General features: G+C 52.0%; 1 protein-coding gene across 1 annotated transcript in view; it reads left to right on the forward strand.

Moving 5' to 3' along the window:
• LOC133357724 (rho GTPase-activating protein 26-like) overlaps nt 1-21,848 on the forward strand; it is a 38,951-nt gene extending 17,103 nt beyond the window's left edge. The window contains 16 exon segments of the mRNA XM_061575818.1: nt 622-751; nt 4,485-4,585; nt 5,751-5,869; nt 7,443-7,521; nt 8,914-8,953; nt 11,209-11,271; nt 12,820-12,894; nt 13,978-14,065; nt 14,881-14,939; nt 16,523-16,628; nt 19,203-19,362; nt 19,856-19,980; nt 19,982-20,040; nt 21,421-21,444; nt 21,447-21,706; nt 21,708-21,848. Of these exon segments, the coding sequence (XP_061431802.1) occupies nt 622-751; nt 4,485-4,585; nt 5,751-5,869; nt 7,443-7,521; nt 8,914-8,953; nt 11,209-11,271; nt 12,820-12,894; nt 13,978-14,065; nt 14,881-14,939; nt 16,523-16,628; nt 19,203-19,362; nt 19,856-19,980; nt 19,982-20,040; nt 21,421-21,444; nt 21,447-21,706; nt 21,708-21,848 (1,629 nt within the window).
• The last annotated feature ends 1,576 nt before the right edge of the window (nt 21,849-23,424 follow it).

A 23,424-nucleotide genomic window follows, 5' to 3' on the forward strand; every position in this document is an offset into this window, starting at 1 on the left:
CACCACCATCACCACCACCACCACGTTGCTCTCGGCGTATCTTGTCATCAGCGACGTGGCTGTCGCTCAACGAAGTGGCTTATCAGGAGCCAAATAATCTCAATAGGTGCTCGCCAACAAGCCCACCCCCCCCTTGCCTCTTCAGTCTGCGAGACTACCCAGGGGATCTTTGTCTTGTTGTTATTGTTTTGGCCTGGTGGGATGGCGATGGTGTAGTTGTATTTATTCTTTGGTTCTTTCGGTAAAGTCACGTCTAAAGACAAAATAATAAATTAAATAATAGCATATTACGACGTTTCGATTGCAACACAAGCAATCATCATCAGGCATAAAAGAAATAGCAACAAAAATTATCTAACTAGAAAACTATAGACAGACGTACAAGCAGACAGACATCACAAGGACACACAGAGAGAGGACACGTATTTGTTTGTGTTTGGGTGATCCTTTACCTTTCTTGCACTTTGCACGACTGCCGTGCTTTCGTATTGTGTCTGTTGTCGTGGCGTTCTCACCCCGTGACCCTCCCGGACATCTGTCATAAAGAGCTTCACGGCTCATCGGATTTCCTCGCGGTGTGTGAACAATTGTTTTGGTTCTGTTTGTCGTCCGTCGGCGTAGACGCGGGAGCGCTTTGAGAGCACGCGCTCCGAGGTGGAGCAGCTGATGCAGAAGATGAACACCTCGTTTGGAGCGCGCGTCCCCCAGAACCCGTTCGTCATCGAGGGCTACCTCTTCATGCTGGAGAAACGTACGTCAGTGCAGGAGTTTGCTCGCTCGCTCGCTCGCTCGCCTAATCACTCACCCAATGACTCACCCATTCACTCACCCAATCACTCGCCCAGTCACTCACCCATTCACTCACCCACTCACTCACCCACTCACTCACCCACTCACCCATTCACTCACCCATTCACTCACCCACTCACTCACTCACCCACTCACTCACTCACTCACTCAATCACTCACCCACTTACTCACCCAGTGACTCACCCAATCACTCACCCAATCACTCACCCATTCACTCACCCATTCACTCACCCACTCACTCACCCACTCACCCATTCACTCACCCATTCACTCACCCAATCACTCACTCAATCACTCACCCACTCACTCACCCACACACCCACTCACTCACCCAATCACTCACTCACCCAATCACTAACTCACCCACTCACTCAATCACTCACTCACTCACCCACTCACTCAATGACTCGGCCAATCACTCACCCAATCACTCACCCAGTCACTCACCCAATCACTCAGCCACCCACTCACTCAATCACTCACTCACTCACCCAATCACTCACCCAATCACTCACCCACTCACTCACCCACTCACCCACTCACTCAATGACTCGCCCAATCACTCACCCAATCACTCACTCACTCACCCACTCACCCAATCACTCACTCACCCATTCACTCACCCAATCACTCACTCAATCACTCACTCACTCACCCACTCACCCAATAACTCACCCACCCAATGACTCACCCACTCACTCACCCAATCACTCACTCACTCAATCACTCACTCACCCACCCATTCACTCACCCATTCACTCACCCACCCATTCACTCACCCATTCACTCACCCATTCACTCACTCAATCACTCACCCACTTACTCACCCAATCACTCACCCACTCACCCAATCACCCACCCAATCACCCACTCACCCAATCACCCACTCACCCAATCACCCACCCACTCACTCACTCACCCACTCACCCACCCACTCACCCACTCACTCACCCATTCACTCACTCAATCACTCACCCAATGACTCACCCAATGTCTCACCCAATGACTCACCCACTCACTCACCCAATCACTCACCCAATCACTCACCCACTCACCCACTCACTCACCCACCCAATCACTCACCCACTCACCCAATCACCCACTCACCCAATCACCCAATCACTCACCCAATCACTCACCCAATCACTCACCCACTCACCCACTCACCCACTCACCCAATGACTCTCCCACTCACTCACCCACTCACTCACTCACCCACCCACCCACTCACCCACTCACCCACCCACTCACCCACTCACCCACTCACCCACCCACTCACCCACCCACTCACCCACTCACCCACTCACCCACCCACTCACCCACTCACCCACTCACCCACTCACCCACCCACTCACCCACTCACTCACTCACTCACCCACTCACTCACCCACTCACTCACCCACTCACTCACCCACTCACTCACCCACCCACTCACCCACTCACTCACCCACTCACCCACTCACCCACTCACTCACCCACTCACTCACCCACTCACTCACCCACTCACTCACCCACTCACTCACCCACCCACTCACTCACCCACTCACTCACCCACTCACTCACTCACCCACTCACCCACTCACTCACCCACCCAATCACTCACCCACTCACCCACCCACTCACTCACTCACCCACTCACTCACCCACTCACTCACCCACCCACTCACTCACCCACTCACTCACCCACCCACTCACCCACCCACCCACTCACCCACTCACTCACCCACCCACCCACCCACTCACCCACCCACCCACTCACCCACTCACCCACCCACTCACCCACTCACCCACCCACTCACCCACTCACTCACTCACTCACCCACTCACTCAACCACCCACCCAACCCAATCACCCACCCACTCACTCACCCACTCACCCACCCACTCACCCAATCACTCACCCACTCACTCACCCACCCAATGACTCACCCACTCACTCACCCACTCACTCACTCACCCACTCACCCACTCACTCACCCACCCAATCACTCACCCACTCACTCACCCACCCACTCACTCACTCACTCACCCACTCGTCCAAATTCTTTGGCTTTGTTCTTTGCTCCATATCACCCGGTACAGAGACAAGGCCATTAAGGCGGCTGCCTCTGGTGTAGGTCAGTTGGCTTCAAGGACTGCATCACGTTACATTAGTAACAAACAAAGTGTTTGCTTCTACTCTGCTCCTATTGAAGTTGCTATCGGGTCTAACGCCGGTGCAGACACTGTAGCTCTGGTGGAGGCCCTCGGTTTCAAGGACGGTGGTTGCGTGATTTCATCAAAGCGTCTTTTTAAATCCTTTATATTAAGTTCGCTTGCTTGCGCGCTTGCTTGCGCGCTTGCTTGCTTGCGCGCTTACGACCGTGCAAATCTTTCGGTCGTTTTTTATTTAAATCTTTTATATTAAGTTCGCTTGCTTGCTTGCTTATGACCGTGCAAATCTTTCGGTCGTTTTTTAACCCACTTCCCATGATCCAGTCGAGCTGACATTTTGCACACAGACTCGTTGTGCGTGACAATTTCTTTTCGTGAAATTTTTTTCCCAAAACTTTACACTTTTTAGGAAAAAATAAATTACATTTAATTACCAATTGCTTAATGGTGGCAGGCAATCATCTGACCCATAGGTGGCAGCCATCTCAAGCCAGAGGACGAGAGGACTCTAGCCGCCCGTTTCAAAGACCAATGTGGGCTGGGTTGTGGCCCATTGAACACGCATATAAAGGATTTATAGTGAAAAACTTTGTTTTTACGGGTTAATTTTTTCGAAATTTGTCTCTGTCTGCTTGGTGTTTGAGCATCTTAACTCCTCATTTTGTTCTTGCCGGAGATGATATGAAGCCCATTTTGTTACATATATAAACATCTCCGTATATTTTTCGATTTAAAGCTTTCGTGACTGCAGGGATTCATCTTCTTGGTTCTTTCGGTAAAGTCACGTAGAAGGGAAATAATAAAATAATAAAAATAAAAGATAAAATAATTCTCACGACGTTTCGGCCACAACGCAAGCAGCCGTCCTCAGGTGTATGGAAGGCAAAGCTGTGATTATGTGCGTCTGTTCAAAATGTTTAGCGTACTTCCCGACGTGCAACAAACTTGAAATTTGTCATGTGGGTACTTTCCAGACTGTACACCTTGAGACACGCACACACGCACGTAGCCTTGAGACACGGACACACGCACGTAGCCTTGAGACACGGACACACGCACGTAGCCTTGAGACACTGACACACACGCACGTAGCCTTGAGACACGGACACACGCACGTAGCCTTGAGACACGGACACACGCACGTAGCCTTGAGACACTGACACACACGCACGTAGCCTTGAGACACGGACACACGCACGTAGCCTTGAGACACTGACACACGCACGTAGCCTTGAGACACTGACACACGCACGTAGCCTTGAGACACTGACACACACGCACGTAGCCTTGAGATACACGCACACACGCACGTAGCCTTGAGACACTGACACACACACGCACGTAGCCTTGAGACACTGACACACATGCACGTAGCCTTGAGACACGGACACACGCACGTAGCCTTGAGACACGGACACACGCACGTAGCCTTGAGACACTGACACACACACACGTAGCCTTGAGACACGGACAAATGTTGTGAACCACCACCCTCCCTCCCCCCCCCCGCCATGCCTGCAGGTCACTTTGGCTCCGCGTGGGTGAAGCACTACTGCTGCTACAGCAAGAACACGGGCTACTTCTCCATGCTCGCCTACGACCCGAAGCCGACCGGGAAGCTGGTAAAACACCGCTCCCCCACCCCCCCCCCCACCCCTTAGCCCACGGGTTACGCGAACGGTGAGTCTGCGCGAGCGTGGAGTGCGCGCGGAGGGGTCGGGTAAGCGGTTCGGAGGCTGGGTTATAGGACGTGGTAGGTACGCACTGTATGTGTGTCTGTGTGTGTGTGTCTGCGTGGTGGGGAGCGGTAGTGTAGCGGTTAGCGCGCTGCGCTATGAACCCAGCGACACGGGTTCGATTCCCGCTCACGGCCAACACCAGTGACGATTATCTGAACCGGTCCCGGGCCTCCCCTAGGTCGACTCAGCCTCAAATGAGTACCTGGTGCGGTGTGTAAACATTGCCACTGGGGAGACAAAGGCGGTCGGGCGTGGCGCTGGCCACCCACCCCCTCGTGTACCGTTGCGGCCTTCATAGGTGCTCGCTAACAGCACTTTCCCCTACAGTCTGTTAAGGCTATACGGGGGATCTTTGTGTCTGCGCGCGTGTAGTGTAGTGTAGCGGTTAGCGCTACGCTGCGCTACGAACCCGGCAAGTTCGATTCCCGCTCGCGGCCAACGCCACCGGTGACGATTATCTGAACCGCTCCTGGGCCTCCCCTAGGTCGGCTCAGCCTTCGTGTGTCGGTGCTGTTCGCTATCAGTGCTTGCCCCGACAAGTTCGCTAAATTTCGATTTAAAGCTTCTTTCGTGACTGCAGGGATTCATCTTCTTGGTTCTTTCGGTAAAGTCACCACTTAGAAGGGAAATAATAAAATAATAAAATTATTCTCACGACGTTTCGGCCACAACGCAAGCAGCCGTCCTCAGGTGAAACCAGGTCTGTCGAGGCGACAGCGTCTGAATGAAACAGCACACGAGCTTGGAGCATGTATATAAGCTAGGTTGAAAGGGGGAGCCTTAAAAAAAGAATATGCATATCAAGAGGAATTTAGCATATTTATGGGAAATGCAGGTATGTGATTAGTACTGCATATGCCCGTGCATTATGCAGGGTTAGCAGCATCAAAGGGAGGGGGATAAGGGAAATGCAGGTATGTGATATGGGAAATGCAGGTATGTGATTAGTACTGCATATGCCCGTGCATTGTGCAGGATTACCGCTAAGGCTACATGAGTTGGCGGTGGTGGTGGATTGGGGGTCTCTGTGTGTGTCTCCGCGTGTCAGAACGGACTGGTGTTGAGTCCACAAGGAGAGCGGGACTCGTTCCAGCTCAAATCGTGCGTGCGGCGAAAAACCGACTCCATCGAGAAACGCTTCTGCTTCGACATCGAGGCCATCGACAGGTCGGAGGCTTGCGGCACCTGACACACGCATGTGACATGTGATGACACCTGACACACGCGTGGCACACGGGACACGCGACATGTGACACGTGATGACAGCTGGCACACGTGACATTGGGCACGCGACGTGGGAAATGTGACGTAAGACGAGGGCGATGCTGCTGCTGATGATGATGCTACTTAAGACGATGGCGATGCTGCTGCTGCTGATGATGCTACTTAAGACGAGGGCGATGCTGCTGCTGCTGCTGATGATGCTACTTAAGATGATGGCGATGCTGCTGCTGCTGCTGCTGATGATGCTACTTAAGATGATGGCGATGCTGCTGCTGCTGCTGATGATGATGCTACTTAAGATGATGGCAATGCTGCTGCTGCTGCTGATGATGAATCTACTTAAGACGATGGCGATGCTGCTGCTGCTGCTGATGATGCTACTTAAGACAATGGTGATGCTGCTGCTGATGATGATGCTACTTAAGATGATGGCGATGCTGCTGCTGCTGCTGATGATGAATCTACTTAAGACGATGGCGATGCTGCTGCTGCTGCTGATGATGATGATGCTACTTAAGACGATGGCGATGCTGCTGCTGATGATGCTACTTAAGATGATGGCGATGCTGCTGCTGCTGCTGCTACTTAAGACGATGGTGATGCTGCTGCTGATGATGCTACTTAAGATGATGGCGATGCTGCTGCTGCTGATGATGATGATGAATCTACTTAAGACGATGGCGATGCTGCTGCTGTTGCTGATGATGATGATGCTACTTAAGACGATGGCGATGCTGCTGCTGCTGCTGATGATGATGCTACTTAAGACGATGGCGATGCTGCTGCTGCTGCTGCTGATGATGATGATGAATCTACTTAAGACGATGGCGATGCTGCTGCTGCTGCTGCTGATGATGCTACTTAAGACGATGGCAATGCTGCTGCTGCTGCTGATGATGATGCTACTTAAGACGATGGCGATGCTGCTGCTGCTGATGATGCTACTTAAGACGATGGCAATGCTGCTGCTGATGATGATGCTACTTAAGACGATGGCGATGCTGCTGCTGCTGATGATGATGATGATGAATCTACTTAAGACGATGGCGATGCTGCTGCTGCTGCTGCTGCTGCTGATGATGATGCTACTTAAGACGATGGCGATGCTGCTGCTGCTGCTGCTGCTGCTGATGATGATGCTACTTAAGACGATGGCGATGCTGCTGCTGCTGATGATGATGCTACTTAAGACGAGGGCGATGCTGCTGCTGATGATGATGCTACTTAAGACGATGGCGATGCTGCTGCTGCTGATGATGCTACTTAAGACGAGGGCGATGCTGCTGCTGCTGCTGATGATGCTACTTAAGATGATGGCGATGCTGCTGCTGCTGATGATGATGATGATGCTACTTAAGACGATGGCGATGATGCTGCTGATGCTACTTAAGACGATGGTGATGCTGCTGCTGATGATGATGCTACTTAAGACGATGTCGATGCTGCTGCTGCTGCTGATGATGATGATGACGATGACGACGATGACGACGATGACCGTGATGTCGATGCCTTCCAGACCAACCGTCATGACGCTGCAGGCTCCCTCGGAGGATGAGCGGAAGCTGTGGATGGAAGCGATGGATGGCAAAGAACCCGTGAGTCGCGCCCCACGGAGAGACACGGAGCCGTTTGGCGGAAATTACACGTTCCTCTGACGGGGGACAGGACATCCAGATCTACGCCTGCTGTATATTTGGAGTTTGCGTGTCTCTCTCTCCGCGTGGATTTTTCTCCGGGCGTACCACGGTTTTCCCCCCCTCCACATTTAGAATCAACGTCCACGCGTTTTAGAGTTATTTGGCTGTTTATTGGCCCAATAAGACCTTGCCACGGTGGCGAGATGTTGACTACCTCACCTGGTACGCAGGAGGTCGTGGGTTCGATCCCGACCCTGACGCCTGCTGTATATTTGGAGTTTGCGTGTCTCTCTCTCTCTCCATGGTGAGATGTTAACTACCTCGCCTGGTCTACAGGAGGTCGTGGGTTCGAAGCCCGACCCTGGCGACGCCTTGTGGTATATTTGGAGTTTTCGTGTCTCTCTCTCTCTCTCTCTCATCATTATCATCACGGTGGCTAGGAGATGTTAACTACCTCGCCTGGTCTAAAGGAAGTCGTGGGTTCGATCCGGGCCCCTGCTGTATATTTGGAGTTTGCGTGTTTCTCTCTCTCCCCGTGGTCGCGTAGAATGTTTGACCACGAATCACATTGGCTTTGTGTGTTTCTACGTGGGTCTCTGGGTCTCTGTTAGTCTACGAGTCTCTGTGTGAGCCTCAGGGTCTCTGAGTCTCTGCGGGTCTCTGTGTGAGTCTATGGTCCTCTGTGTGATTCTATGGGTCTCTGTGTGAGTCTATGGGTCTCTCTGTGAGTCTATGGGTTTCTGTGCGAGTCTATGGGTCTCTGTGTGAGTCTATGGGTCTCTGTGCGAGTCTATGGGTCTCTGTGTGAGCCTGTGGGTCTCTCTGCGAGTCTATGGGTCTCTGTGTGAGTCTACGGGTCTCTGTGTGAGTCTATGGTCCTCTGCGTGATTCTATGGGTCTCTCTGTGAGTCAATGGGTCTCTGTGTCAGTCTATTAGTGCATCTCTATGTGAGCCGATGGTTGTCGATGTGAGTCTATGGGTCTCTGTGCCTGTCTATGGGTCTCTGTGTGAGTCTATGGGTCTCTGTGTGAGTCTATGGGTCTCTGTGTAAGTCTATGGGTCTCGATGTGAGTCTATGGTCCTCTGTGTGAGTCTATGGGTCTCTGTGTAAGTCTATGGGTCTCTGTGTGAGTCTATGGTCCTCTGTGTGAGTCTATGGGTCTCTGTGTGAGTCTATGGTCCTCTGTGTGATTCTATGGGTCTCTGTGCGAGTCTCTGGGTCTATGAATTTCATACACCCCCACAAAGAGAGGGTGTCTTTGTGTTGGAGGGGATAACTCATTAGCCCAAGAGGAAATTGTTTTATTTTTATGAAGTCAATTAATAATATTTTTTCGTGTGTTTTGCAGGTTTACACAATGCCAAGACTAAACAGCAAGCGGGAGGAGAGTAAGTTTCGAAAATATTTTATGTTTAAGGAACAGCTGTGTGTGTCTGTGTGTGTCTGTGTGTGTCTGTGTGTGTCTGTGTGTGTCTGTGTGTGTCTGTGTGTGTCTGTGTGTGTGTGTCTGTGTGTCTGTGTGTGTTGGTTTGTATGTCTGTGTGTGTGTGTCTGTATGTCTGTGCGTGTGTGTCTGTGTGTGTGTGTCTGTGTGTGTGTCTGTGTGTGTGTCTCTGCGTGTGTGTCTGTGTGTCTGTGTGTGTTGGTTTGTATGTCTGTGCGTGTGTGTCTGTATGTCTGTGCGTGTGTGTCTGTATGTCTGTGCGTGTGTGTCTGTGTGTGTCTGTGTGTGTGTGTCTGTGTGTGTGTCTGTGTGCGATAGTGTAGTGGTTAGCGCTACGCTGCGCTATGAACCTGGCGACACAGGTTCGATTCCCGCTCACGGCCAACACCAGTGACGATTATCTGAACCGGTCCCGGGCCTCCCCTAGGTCGACTCAGCCTCAAATGAGTACCTGGTGCGGTGTGTAAACATCGCCACTAGGGAGACAAAGGCGGTCGGGCGTGGTGCTGGCCACCCACCCTCTCGTGTGCCGTTCCGGCCTTCATAGGTGCTCGCTAACAGCATTTGCCCCAACAGTCTGTTCCAGGCTATCAGAATCAGAATCAGAAACGGTTTTAATCGCCATGTAAGTTTGCACAGACAAGGAATTCACTATGGCGGGACGGTGCATACATTGAACAAGTAGGAATCTTAACTTATATCCCCTATACGGGGATCTTTGTGTCTGTGTGTGTGTCTGTGTGTGTTGGTCTATGTGTCTGTGTGTGTCGGTCTGTGTGTATGTGTGTGTGTCTGTGTGTGTTGGTCTGTGTGTGTCTGTCTGTGTGTGTGTCTGTGTTGGTCTGTGTGTCTGTGTGTGTCTGTGTGTCTGCGTGTGTTGGTCTGTGTATGTTGGTCTGTGTATGTATGTGTGTGTGTCTGTGTGTGCGCGCTTGTATCTCCAGCACCAGTAGTGAACTCACCGCACAGCTCACCACTACTGAACTCACCGCACACCTCACCAGCAACAGTGCTCATCACCACCGATCTGGGTATTCAAAGCGCAGCGAAGTTGATTGCCTCAGCCCGGGTCACCTGTGAGTGGCAGCGCACAACAGAAGAAATCCCCGTCGTAGCGTAGCGGTGACTTCCACTTTCATTTGGCAAAAAAAAATTGCAGCCCTTTGAGAATTTTGTCAACGTTTTGGTTCAACTGCTCGTGCGACGCGGCAACGTTGGGAGATGCACTGCCCTCTACTGCGTGTGGACCAGAGAGTCATTTGACGAAGAAGGGGGTCTCAGATGTAGCTCTGTGTGATCCTCTTCCACGGACCACTCATATTGAGTTCATTTATTACACTGGTCAACAACAAAAAACAACTTTTTCTGGCCTGGACTTTTGCAGCTGTTCTAGACTAATTTCAGGGTGCCGATTCCAAACCTGCTCTCAGATTTTCTCTATCACATCTCATTTTTATGCTATCGGCATACCCCATTTTTAACAGAGTTAATTTCGGTGTACGACCAAACTTTGCAGCCATAGCTGGCTGCATGAGTCACTCCATAACAGCAGGAGTATCAGTAGCAGTATCAACATTTGTCAATGCACCTTTAAAGATCAGCACACCATAATCGAAACTCAAGATCATACTTTACAGCGGACATCCGGAGCGATGCATTTGATTTCACGCCACTGAATAGCAGTATCAGCTAGGGGTGTTCAACTCCTCTAGAGCAGTTTAAAGCTTTCGTGACTGCAGGGATTCATCTTCTTGGTTCTTTCGGTAAAGTCATCACGTAGAAGGGAAATAATAAAATAATAAAAATACAACATAATAAAATACAATTCTCACGACGTTTCGGCCACAACGCAAGCAGCCGTCCTCATGTGGAGAACAGGTCTGTCGAGAAGACAGTCTGAATGACACACCCCAGGCTTGGAGCGTCTATTTAAGCTGAGATGGAGGGGGGCAGAGCGCCTTGACAATATATGGAAATTCCTTTGTCAAGGCGCTCTTCCCCCTCCAACCCAGCTGAAATATACGCTGCCAAGCTTGGTGGTGTGCAAAATGTCAGCTCGATTGGATCACGGGAAGTGGGTTAAAAAACGGCCTAAAGATTTGCACGGTCCTAAGCAAGCAAGCAAGTGAACTTAATATAAAGGATTTAAAAAGATAATTCACCGACCCCTCCTGTGTGTTTCAATATTCTCCCTTCCAGCGCAACTCAATGATTTGGGCTTCAACTTTGTAAGAAATTGCATCTCTGCGGTTGAAACGAGAGGTGAGTGTCAATTCAAATATCTTTGTGGAAGTCTATGGGTCTCTGAAACTGTGTGAGTCTATGGGTCTCTGTGTGAGTCTATGGGTCTCTGTGTGAGTCGATGGGTCTCTGCGTGAGTCTATGGGTCTCTGTGTGAGTCTGTGTGTCTCTGTGTGGGTCTATGGGTCTCTGTGTGAGTCTATGGGTCTCTGTGTGAGTCTATGTGTCTCTGTGTGAGTCTGTGTCTCTGTGTGAGTCTATGGGTCTCTGTGTGAGTCTGTGGGTCTCTGTGTGAGTCTATGGGTCTCTGTGTGAGTCTATGGGTCTCTCTGTGTGAGTATATGGATCTCTGTGTGGGGCTATGGGTCTCTGTGTTTGTCTATGGGTCTCTGTGTGAGTCTATGGGTCTGTGAGAGTCTATGGGTCTCTGTGTGGGTCTATGGGTCTCTGTGTGAGTCTATGAGTCTCTGTGTGAGTCTATGGGTCTCTGTGTGAGTCTATGAGTCTCTGTGTGAGTCTGTGTGTCTCTGTGTGAGTCTATGTGTCTCTGTGTGAGTCTATGGGTCTCTGTGTGAGTCTATGAGTCTCTGTGTGAGTCGATGGGTCTCTGTGTGAGTCTATGAGTCTCTGTGTGAGTCTGAGTGTCTCTGTGTGAGTCTATGGGTCTCTGTGTGAGTCTATGAGTCTCTGTGTGAGTCTATGGGTCTCTGTGTGAGTCGATGGGTCTCTGCGTGAGTCTATGGGTGTCTGTGTGAGTCTGTGTGTCTCTGTGTGGGTCTATGGGTCTCTGTGCGAGTCTATGGGTCTCTGTGCGAGTCGATGGGTCTCTGCGTGAGTCTACGGGTCTCTGTGTGAGTCGCCATCTCATTGGCTGTTGCGTGTTCTCACTGCTAAGCGCTTTGTGGATTTTTGTGGCGATGTTAACACATTGTCCTGCGGAGGGAGCTGGTAGGAACGTTGGGTTGCTCGGTCAATGGCCTGCAGGGTCAACGGCGGCGTGGTGTATTCCGCAAATATGTCCGACTGTGAGGGCGGGCACAAGCCGGCGTGAGTAGGTTAAACGTTGAGTTGTATAAGGGCACCACGGGGTGACCAGCCCCTCCCCACCCAGCCCTACCCTCCCCACCCAGCCCCTCCCCACCCTCCCTACCCAGCCCCTCCCTCCCCACCCAGCCCCTCCCTGCACGACGGACACAATAATCCCCTGTGGGCTGGTGTAACCAGGAGGTTCCTACCGGTATAATAGTTTAGTTGAGTATTTATATTCTTTCTAGATTTGAAGCTTTCGTGACTGCAAGGATTCATATTCTTAGGTTTTTTTCGGCGAAGTCACGTAGGTAAAACATTAAAATTAATAAAAGTAAAATAAAAGACGGAAGCTTGTGTTGCCTCCGAAACGTCGTGATTTTTATTTTATTTTAATATTATTAATTTAAATTTTTTACCTACGTGACTTTACCGAAAAAACCTACGAATATTTATATTCTCTCGAACGACGCGAGCATTTACTTTCACGTGCGTCTGACACGCGTTGTTGACGGTGTTTGTTTGCCTTGGATGTGAACTCAGGAGTGACCACTCAAGGGCTGTACCGGATCGTAGGGGTCAGTTCCAAAGTGCAGAAGTTGCTGAGTCTGGCTGTGGGTAAGGACCGCGGTGATTGGTGACGCGCATTGTGTCGTGAGGCCCTCCACCACCTTGGTGTTCGTCAGCACGACATGTGTCGTCATCGCCAGCAGCGATGGCAAAATCAGGGTCGTTGTCATCGTCGTCAACACCGCCACGACTACCACCGCTTTTGTCATCATCATCATCAACTTCATCATCATCATCAACACCATCATCGTCACCATCATGGTCATCATCAACTTCATCACCGTCATCAACACCACCATGCCTAGCACCTCTTCTGTCATCATCACCGTCATCGTCATCATCACCATCATCGTCATCATCACCGTCATCGTCATCGTCACCGTCATCGTCATCATCACTATCATCGTCATCGTTACCATCATCGTCATCAACACCACCATGCCTAGCACCTCTTCTGTCATCGTCATCATCACCATCATCGTCATCTTCACCATCATCGTCATCGTCACCGTCATCGTCATCATCACTATCATCGTCATCGTTACCATCATCGTCATCAACACCACCATGCCTAGCACCTCTTCTGTCATCGTCATCGTCACCATCATCGTCATCATCACCATTTCGATTTAAAGCTTTCGTGACTGCAGGGATTCATCTTTATGGTTCTTTTGGTAAAGTCACGTAGAAGGGAAGTAATAAAATAATAAAAATAAAACATAATAAAATAATTCTCACGACGTTTCGGCCACAACGCAAGCAGCCGTCCTCAGGTGAAGAACAGGTCAAGGCGCTCTTCCCCCTCTAACCCAGCAGCTTAAATATACGCTGCCAAGCCTGGTGGTGTTCATTCAGACTCTGTCTCCCCGACAGACCTGTTCTTCACCTGAGGACGGCTGCTTGCGTTGTGGCCGAAACGTCGTGAGAATTATTTTATTATGTTTTATTTTTATTATTTTATTACTTCCCTTCTACGTGACTACCGAAAGAACCAAGAAGATCACCACCATCATCGTCACCATCATGGTCATCGTCACCATCACCATCATCGTCACCATCATCGTCACCATCACCATTGTCATCAACTTCATCATCATCTTCATCGTCGTACCGTTTGTCTTTGTCCACCAGACCCCAAAACGGCGGCGGAAGTTGACCTGGAGAGCCCCCAGGACTGGGACATCAAGACGATCACCAGCGCACTCAAGAGCTACCTGAGGTGCGAGCACTTTCCCCCGTTGCCTTGGCGGTCACGGGGGGGGGGGGGGGCAGGGGGGGGGGGGGGCCCAGGACGGCGCCGCTGTTGGATGTTGCGACGCTCGGAGGTGTTCTGTGTGTGTGTGTCTGTGCGAGCGTGGTGTGTGTGTGTCTGTGTTGCCAAGTCTGTGTGTGCGTGTGTCTGTGTGTTTCTGTGTGCGTGTGTGTCTGTGTTGACGAGTCTGTGTGTGGTGTGTGTGTGGTGTGTGTGTGTCTGTGTTGACGAGTCTGTGTTGTGGTGTGTGTGTGGTGTGTGTGTGTCTGTGTTGACGAGTCTGTGTGTGGTGTGTGTGTGTGGTGTGTGTGTGTCTGTGTTGACGAGTCTGTGCGAGCGTGGTGTGTGTGTGTTGTCGAGTCTGCGTGTGTCTGTGTTGTCGAGTCTGCGTGTGTGTGTGTGTTTACGAGTCTGTGTGTGAGTGTGTGTGTCTGTGTTGACGAGTCTGCGTGTGTGTGTGTCTGTGTTGACGAGTCTGTGTGTGTGTGTCTGTGTGTGTCTGTGTTGACGAGTCTGTGTGTGTGTGTGTGTCTGTTGACGAGTCTGTGTGTCTGTGTGTGTCTGTGCACGTGTATGTCTGTGTTGCTGAGTCTGCGTGTGTCTGTGTTGACGAGTCTGCGTGCGTGTGTGTGTCTGTGCGTGCGTCTGTGTGGTGCTGACCACCCACCCCCTCGTGTACTGTTCCGGCCTTCATAGGTGCTCGCTCTAACAGCACTTGCCCCAACAGCCTCTTAAAGGCTACACGGGTGATCTTTTGTCTTTGTCTCGTTGTGACCCCGTAGGACTCTCCCCGAACCCCTGATGACTCATCAGCTGCACGCCAGCTTCATTCTTGCCGCAAGTACGAGCCCACCAGAGACACGACGTGCCTGGGACGGTGTCTGTGAGGATGTCTTGTGACGTGTCTGGTTGTGCGTCGGCTGGGCCACGTAGCCCGCACGCCTAGCCACCGCATGCCCCAGCCACCGTATGCCCAGCCCACCGCATGCCCAGCCACCGCATGCCCAGACACCGCATGCCCAGCCACCGCATGCCCAGACACCGCATGCCCAGCCACCGCATGCCCAGACACCGCATGCCCAGCCACCGCATGCCCAGACACCGCATGCCCAGCCACCGCATGCCCAGCCACCGCATGCCCAGACACCGCATGCCCAGCCACCGCATGCCCAGACACCGCATGCCCAGCCACCGCATGCCCAGCCACCGCATGCCCAGACACCGCATGCCCAGCCACCGCATGCCCAGACACCGCATGCCCAGCCACCGCATGCCTAAACATGGACCCCCCTAATGGAGTATCTTTGCCGGTTGGAAACATTTAGGCTGGCCTGCCTACGATCCATCCTGGGTTTAACCTGCAGGCTGGATTGTGTGAGGAGCTCACAAGTCCTTGAAAGATCTGGGCAAGTCCCATCGGTGAGCTCCTCCGGCAGGCAAGGCTGCGTTGGCTGGGTCATGTAGCCCGCATGCCCAGCCACCGCATGCCTAAACAGCTTCTGTTCGGCCGGATTGAGGGGGCTAAACGGGCGCGGCACGGGCTAGAGAAGAGATGGAGTGATGTGGTACAGGAGGACGTGGAGCTGAGTGGACTTGCCGATGACTGGTACCAGCGGTGTCAAGATCGGCCTCTGTGGAGGAGGCTCGTGAAGGATGCTACTGGGCAGTTGGAGGCAGTCGCCCTCCAACAACAACGGAGGGTGGAGGAGCGACGCTCACAACAACGAGCGGAGCGCCGGGTGGCTAAAGCACAGCAAGTTGGCACAGTAGGGGGCACAGGTAGTGCATCAGCCAGTCATCTCGGTCATCTCGGTCAGTCGACCCGTGGCACCTGCTGGGTCTGCCCCGTGACCTGCCAGCGGGCGTTCGACACGTCACGTGGCCTTAACGTGTGCACCTAGCCTGGCACAAGCGTCGTGGTGACGTCACCGCCACTGAGTAGCGAATGGCGGTTGTTGTTGTTGTGTGTGCGTGTGTCTTGTAAAGATGTGACCACGTGTCTGTGCGATGACGTGTCTCCACGGCAACGTGTCTCCGTGACGACGTGTTAGTGATGATGACGATGTGACGATGGCGTGTCTCCGTGACGACGTGTCTCCATGACGACGTGTTTGTGACGATGTGACGATGACGTGTCTCCATGACGACGTGTTTGTGACGATGTGACGATGACGTGTCTCCATGACGACGTGTCTCTGTGACGACGCGTCTCCGTGACGACGTGTTTCCGTGACGACGATGACGACGTGTCTCTGTGACGACGCGTCTCCGTGACGACGTGTTTCCGTGACGACGATGACGACGTGTCTCCGTGACGACGTGTCTCCATGACGACGATGACGTGTCTCCGTGACGACGCGTCTCCATGACATGTCCCCGTGACGACGATGACGACGTGTCTCCGTGTCTCCGTGACGACGGCAGAGCTGGAGAACCCGGAGAGCCGTGTGAAGGCGGTCCACGCTCTCGTCTACCAGCTGCCCGACGCCAACCGCGACATGCTGCAGCTCATCGTCCACCACCTCATCGTGTAAGTCCACCACCACCACAAACTCAGCGTCCACCACCACAAACTCATCGTCCACCACCTCATCGTGTAAGTCCACCACCACCACAAACTCAGCGTCCACCACCACCACAAACTCATCGTCCACCACCTCATCGTGTAAGTCCACCACCACCACAAACTCATCGTCCACCACCTCATCGTGTAAGTCCACCACCACCACAAACTCAGCGTCTACCACCACCACAAACTCATCGTCCACCACCTCATCGTGTAAGTCCACCACAAACTCATCGTCCACCACCTCATCGTGTAGTCCACCACCACCACAAACTCATCGTCCACCACCTCATCGTGTAAGTCCACCACCACCACAAAACTCATCGTCCACCTCCTCATCGTGTAAGTCCACCACCACCACAAACTCATCGTCCACCACCTCATCGTGTAAGTCCACCACCACCACAAACTCATCGTACTCCTCCTCATCGTGTAAGGTCCACCACCACCACAAACCATCGTCCACCTCCTCATCGTGTAAGTCCACCACCACCACAACTCATCGTCCTCCTCCTCATCGTGTAAGTCCACCACCACCACAAACTCATCGTCCACCACCTCATCGTGTAAGTCCACCACCACCACAAACTCATCGTCCTCCTCCTCATCGTGTAAGTCCACCACCACCACAAACTCATCGTCCACCACCACCACAAACTCATCGTCCACCTCCTCATCGTGTAAGTCCACCACCACCACAACTCATCGTCCACCTCCTCATCGTGTAAGTCCACCACCACCACAAACTCATCGTCCACCACCTCATCGTGTAAGTCCACCACCACCACAAACTCATCGTCCACCGCCTCATCGTGTAAGTCCACCACCACCACAAACTCATCGTCCCTCCTCCTCATCGTGTAGTCCACCACCACCACACTCATCGTCCACCACCACCACAAACTCATCGTCCACCACCACCACACACCATCGTCCACCACCACCACAAACTAGCATTCGTCCACCACCCACAACCACTCATCGTCCACCACCACCACAAACTCATCGTCCACCACCACAAACCTCATCGTCCACCACCTCATCGTGTAAGTCCCCCACCACCACACACTCATCGTCCCCACCTCATCGTGTAAGTCCACCACCACCACAAACTCAGCGCTTCCACCACCTCATCGTGTAAGTCCACCACCACCACAAACTCAGCGTCCACCACCTCATCGTGTAAGTCCACCACCACCACAAACTCATCGTCCACACCACCCACAACTCATCGGCCACCTCCTCATCGTGTAAGTCCACCACCACCACAAACTCATCGTCCACCACCACCACAAACTCATCGTCCACCACCACATCGTGTAAGTCCACCACCACCACAAACTCATCGTCCACCACCACAAACTCATCGTCCACCACCACCACACACTCATCGTCCACCACCACACACTCATCGTCCACCACCACACACTCATCGTCCACCACCACCACAAACTCATCGTCCACCACCACCACACACTCATCGTCCACCACCACCACACACATCATCGTCCACCACCACATGGTGTAAGTCCCACCACCACCACAAACTCATCGTCCACCACCTCATCGTGTAAGTCCACCACCACCACAAACTCATCGTCCACCTCCTCATCGTGTAAGTCCACCACCACCACAAACTCATGCGTCCACCTACTCATCGTGTAAGTCCACCACCCCACAAACTCATCGTCCAACCACCTCATCGTGTAAGTCCACCACCACCACAAACTCATCGTCCACCTCCTCATCGTGTAAGTCCACCACCACCACAAACTCATCGTCCACCTCCTCATCGTGTAAGTCCACCACCACCACAAACTCATCGTCCACCACCTCATCGTGTAAGTCCACCACCACCACAAAACTCATCGTCCACCACCTCATCGTGTAAGTCCACCACCACAAACTCATCGTCCACCACCACACAACTCATCCTCCACACGCGGCGGCGACGATGATGATAATGATGACGATGATGATGACGATGATGACGATGATGATAATGATGATGATGACGATAATGACGATGATGATGACGATGATGTGTGTCGAGTGGCGAGTCACAACAAGCTGAACCTCATGATCATAGTGATGATGATGATGCTGGTGGTGCTGATGATGGTGGTGGTGATGATGGTGATGGTGCTGATGGTGATGATGCTGATGATGGTGCTGATGATGGTGACGATGATGATGGTGACGATGATGATGGTGCTGATGATGCTGCTGATGGTGCTGATGATGGTGCTGATGATGGTGCTGATGATGATGGTGCTGATGATGATGCTGCTGATGGTGCTGATGATGATGGTGCTGATGATGATGGTGCTGATGATGATGTGTGCTGATGGTGATGACGATGATGATGGTGCTGATGGTGCTTATGATGGTGCTGATGATGATGGTGGTGATGGTGTGTAGCGTGGCGAGTCACAACAAGCTGAACCTCATGATCATAGTGATGATGATGATGATGGTGGTGCTGATGATGATGGTGATGCTGATGGTGGTGGTGGTGGTGCTGATGATGGTGTGTAGCGTGGCGAGTCACAACAAGCAGAACCTCATGACGGTGGCCAACCTGGGCGTGATCTTCGGCCCGACGCTCATGCGGCCGCAGGAGGAGTCGGTGGCAGCCATCATGGAGATCAAGTTCCACAACATCGTCATCGAGATCCTCATCGACAACGCGGACAAGGTGCAGCGCGCTCGCTCATAATCCACGGGAGAGAGAGAGAGACACACAAACTCCAAATATACAGCAGCAGGCATCGTCAGGGTCGGGATCGAACCCACGACCTCCTGTAGACCAGGCGAGGTAGTCAACATCTCACCACGGAGAGAGAGACACGCACAAACTCCAAATATACAGCAGCAGGCATCGTCGGGGTCAGGATTGAACACACGACCTCCTGTAGACCAGGCGAGGTAGTCAACATCTCACCATGGAGAGAGAGAGAGACACGCAAACTCCAAATATACAGCAGCAGGCATCGTCAGGGTCGGGATTGAACCCACGACCTCCTGTAGACCAGGCGAGGTAGTTAACATCTCACCACAGAGAGAGAGACACGCAAACTCCAAATATACAGCAGCAGGCGTCAGGGTCAGGAATGAACCCAGGACCTCCTGTGTACCAGGTGAGGTAGTTAACATCTCACCACTGACCCCCCCCCCCCCCCCTCCTCCAGGTGTTCAAGACACCCCCTGACCCGGACGCCCCCCTGCTGATTCCCCAGCCCAACGTCCCTCACCGGCATGGCAAGACGCCCGGTGGTGGTGGCGGTGGTGGCGGTGGTGGCGGTGGTGGTGCCGTGTGGTAGCAAGACCCCTCGGCCCATGGGCGGGGTCTACATGACCTCCAGCCGGGACGGAGGTGATGACCCGTCAACATCGTCGTCGTTGTCGTCATCAACAACATCGTCGTCAACAACAACATCATCAACATCTTTCTTCATATCGTCGTCATCATCATCACTGTCAACATCTTCATCATCACTGTCAACATCTTCGTCATCGTCGTCATCAACATCATCGTCATCAACATCTTTCTTCATATCATCATCACTGTCAACATCTTCGTCATCATCTTTGTCATCATCGTCATCAACATCATCATTGTCATCAACATCTTTCATCATATCGTCATCATCATCACTGTCAACATCTTCATCATCATCACTGTCAACATCTTCGTCATCGTCGTCATCAACAACATCATCGTCATCAACATTTCTTCATATCGTCGTCATCATCACTGTCAACATCTTCGTCATCATCTTTGTCATCGTCGTCGTCAACATCATCATCGTCATCAACATCTTTCTTCATATCGTCGTCATCATCATCACTGTCAACATCTTCGTCAGCATCGTCATCATCTTTGTCATCATCTTTGTCATCATCTTCTTGGTTCTTTCGGTAAAGTCACCACGTAGAAGGGAAATAATAAAATAATAAACAAAACATTTAACAATTCCCACGACGTTTCGGCCACAACGCAAGCAGCCGTCCTCAGGTGAAGAACAGGTCTGTCGGGAAGACAGCGTCTGAATGAAACATAAATTAAACATTCAGACCTGTTTCTTCACCTGAGGACGGCTGCTTGCGTTGTGGCTGAAACGTCGTGAGAATTGTATTTTATTACGTTATATTTTTATTATTTTATTACTTCCCTTCTACGTGACTTTACCGGAAGAACCAAGAAGATGAATCCCTGCAGTCACGAAAGAAGCTTTAAATACAAATTTGTCATCATCGTCATCAACATCATCGCCTTCATGATCAACATCTTCGTTGTCTTTGTCATGATTGTAATCAACATCATCGCCAACTTTATTGTCATCATCATCAACATCATCTTTGTCGTCATCGTCTTCAACATCATCAGCAAATTCGTCATCATGAGCCAGCGCAAAGTTGAGTTAAGTCTACATCTATATTCACAAACTCTAATATTGTGTTGAATGGAGATCATTGTCATCAACATCATCATGGTCATCATCATCACCCTCATCACTACAATCATCATCACCCTCATCACTACAATCATCATCACCATCATCACTACAATCATCATCACCATCATCACTACAATCATCATCACCATCATCACTACAATCATCATCACCATCATCACTACAATCATCATCACCATCATCACTACAATCATCATCACCATCATCACTACAATCATCATCACCATCATCACTATCGTCATCGTCGATCACAAACTCTCATTCCGTTCTCTTCGCAGTTGACGTGAAGCCTGAAAACAGCACGCCGCCACAACAACAACAACAACAACCGCCACCACCACCGCAGCAGCCGCCACCAACAACACCACCAACACCACCACCAGCACCACCACCAACAACAACAGCAGCAGCAGCAGTAGCCCAAGCTCCAGCTCCGAGTCCATCGCCTCGTCCCACTCCTCCGACGCCGCCACCGCCGCCGCCGGTCCGCCCTCACCGCCGCGACTCTACCCGGATTTGTCGTCGGAGCTGCCGAGGGCACCGCCGGCATCGTCACCGCCAGCGGCCATCGTCGCTGTCACCGTCGTCGCTGTCCGTGAAGGAGGCGACGCCGTGGGGGGTGGCGGCCGTCGTGGGCGAGGAAACGCCGGCGTTTAAGGGCGGCGCTGCTGCCGCCGCTGCTGCCTCCAAACCCGACGCTTTGTGAGTTTGGACGGTTGTCGTCGTCACAGCGATTTGGAACGGCTTGTGCTGTTGCTGTTGTTGTTATTGTTGTTGTACTGTTCTCGTGGATGATAGCAGCAGCATCGATGTTGCGGTTCAGGATGTTTCGGTGCCTTTGTGGAGGTTTGCTGTTGTTGTTGTTGATGCTGTTGCTGTTGCTGCTGTTGTTGTTGCTGCGTTGTTGCTGTTGTTGTTGTTGCTGCTTGCTGTGTTGTTGTTGCTGCTGTTGTTTGCTGCTGTTGTGCTGCTGCTTGCTGTGTTGCTGCTGTTGTTGCTGCTGTTGTTGCTTTTGTTGTTGATGCTGTTGTTGTTGCTGTTGTTGCTGTGTTGCTGCTGTTGCTGCTGCTGTTGCTGCTGCTGTTGTTGATGCTGCTGTTGTTGCTGCTGTTGCTGCTGCTGCTGTTGATGCTGTTGCTGCTGCTGTTGATGCTGCTGCTGTTGTTGCTGCTGCTGTTGCTGCTGTTGTTGTTGCTGTTGTTGCTGCTGTTGTTGTTGTTGTTGTTGCTGCTGTTGTGTTGCTGCTGCTGTTGTTGCTGTTGTTGTTGCTGCTGCTGCTGTTGTTGTTGCTGCTGTTGTTGTTGCTGTTGCTGTTGTTGCTGCTGCTGCTGCTGTTGTTGTAGCTGCTGCTGTTGTTGCTGTTGCTGTTGTTGCTGCTGCTGCTGTGTTGTTGTTGCTGCTGTTGTTGTTGCTGTTGCTGTTGTTGCTGCTGTTGTTGCTGTTGTTGTAGCTGCTGTTGCTGCTGCTGTTGTTGTTGCTGCTGTTGTTGCTGTTGCTGTGTTGCTGCTGTTGTTGTTGCTGTTGCTTTGTTGCTGCTGCTGTTGCTGCTGTTGTTGTAGCTGCTGCTGTTGCTGCTGCTGCTGTTGTTGTTGCTGCTGTTGTTGTTGCTGTTGTTGTTGCTGTTGTTGTTGCTGTTGTTGCTGCTGCTGTTGTTGCTGCTGCTGTTGCTGTTGTTGCTGTTGCTGCTGTTGCTGTTGTTGCTGTTGCTGTTGTGCTGCTGCTGTTGCTGCTGTTGTTGTAGCTGTTGTTGCTGTTGGCGATGCTGAGAGGGCTTCGGCAGAGAGAGAAAGTTGGTCTCTTGTCCGCTGTTCACTCCGCTGGCGAACCAGCAGCAGCAGCAGCAGCAGCGACGATTGTCCGAAACCCGGTCCTGGGCCTCCCCTAGGTCGACTCAGCCTCACAACGAGTACCCGGTGCGGTGCAAACGTAACCACTGGGGAGAGACAAAGGCGGCCGTGCGTGGCGCTGCAGCGCTGACGGCCTGTTACAATCTTGATCGGAAGCTTTCGTGAAAGCACGAATCCACACTCTGTGGTTCTTTCGGTCAAGGCCACACGGCAGAGTTCGCAAACGGGTTTTGATTCCTTACCCCTCGTACCCGTACCCGGCCGCACCAGGGTCGCAAACGGGTACCCGTACCCGGCCGGGTACGGGTAGTCGGGTATCGGGTAGGGTACGGGTATCGGGTAGGGTACGGGTATCGGGTAGGGTACAGGTATCGGGGAGGGTACGGGTATCATGTAGGGCACGGGTGTCGGGTAGGGTACGGGTATGGTAGCCGG

Source organism: Lethenteron reissneri, chromosome 59 (assembly GCF_015708825.2).
Source record: "Lethenteron reissneri isolate LAM-NWPU_2019-01 chromosome 59, ASM1570882v1, whole genome shotgun sequence".
Classification (NCBI taxonomy): Eukaryota; Metazoa; Chordata; class Hyperoartia; order Petromyzontiformes; family Petromyzontidae; genus Lethenteron; species Lethenteron reissneri.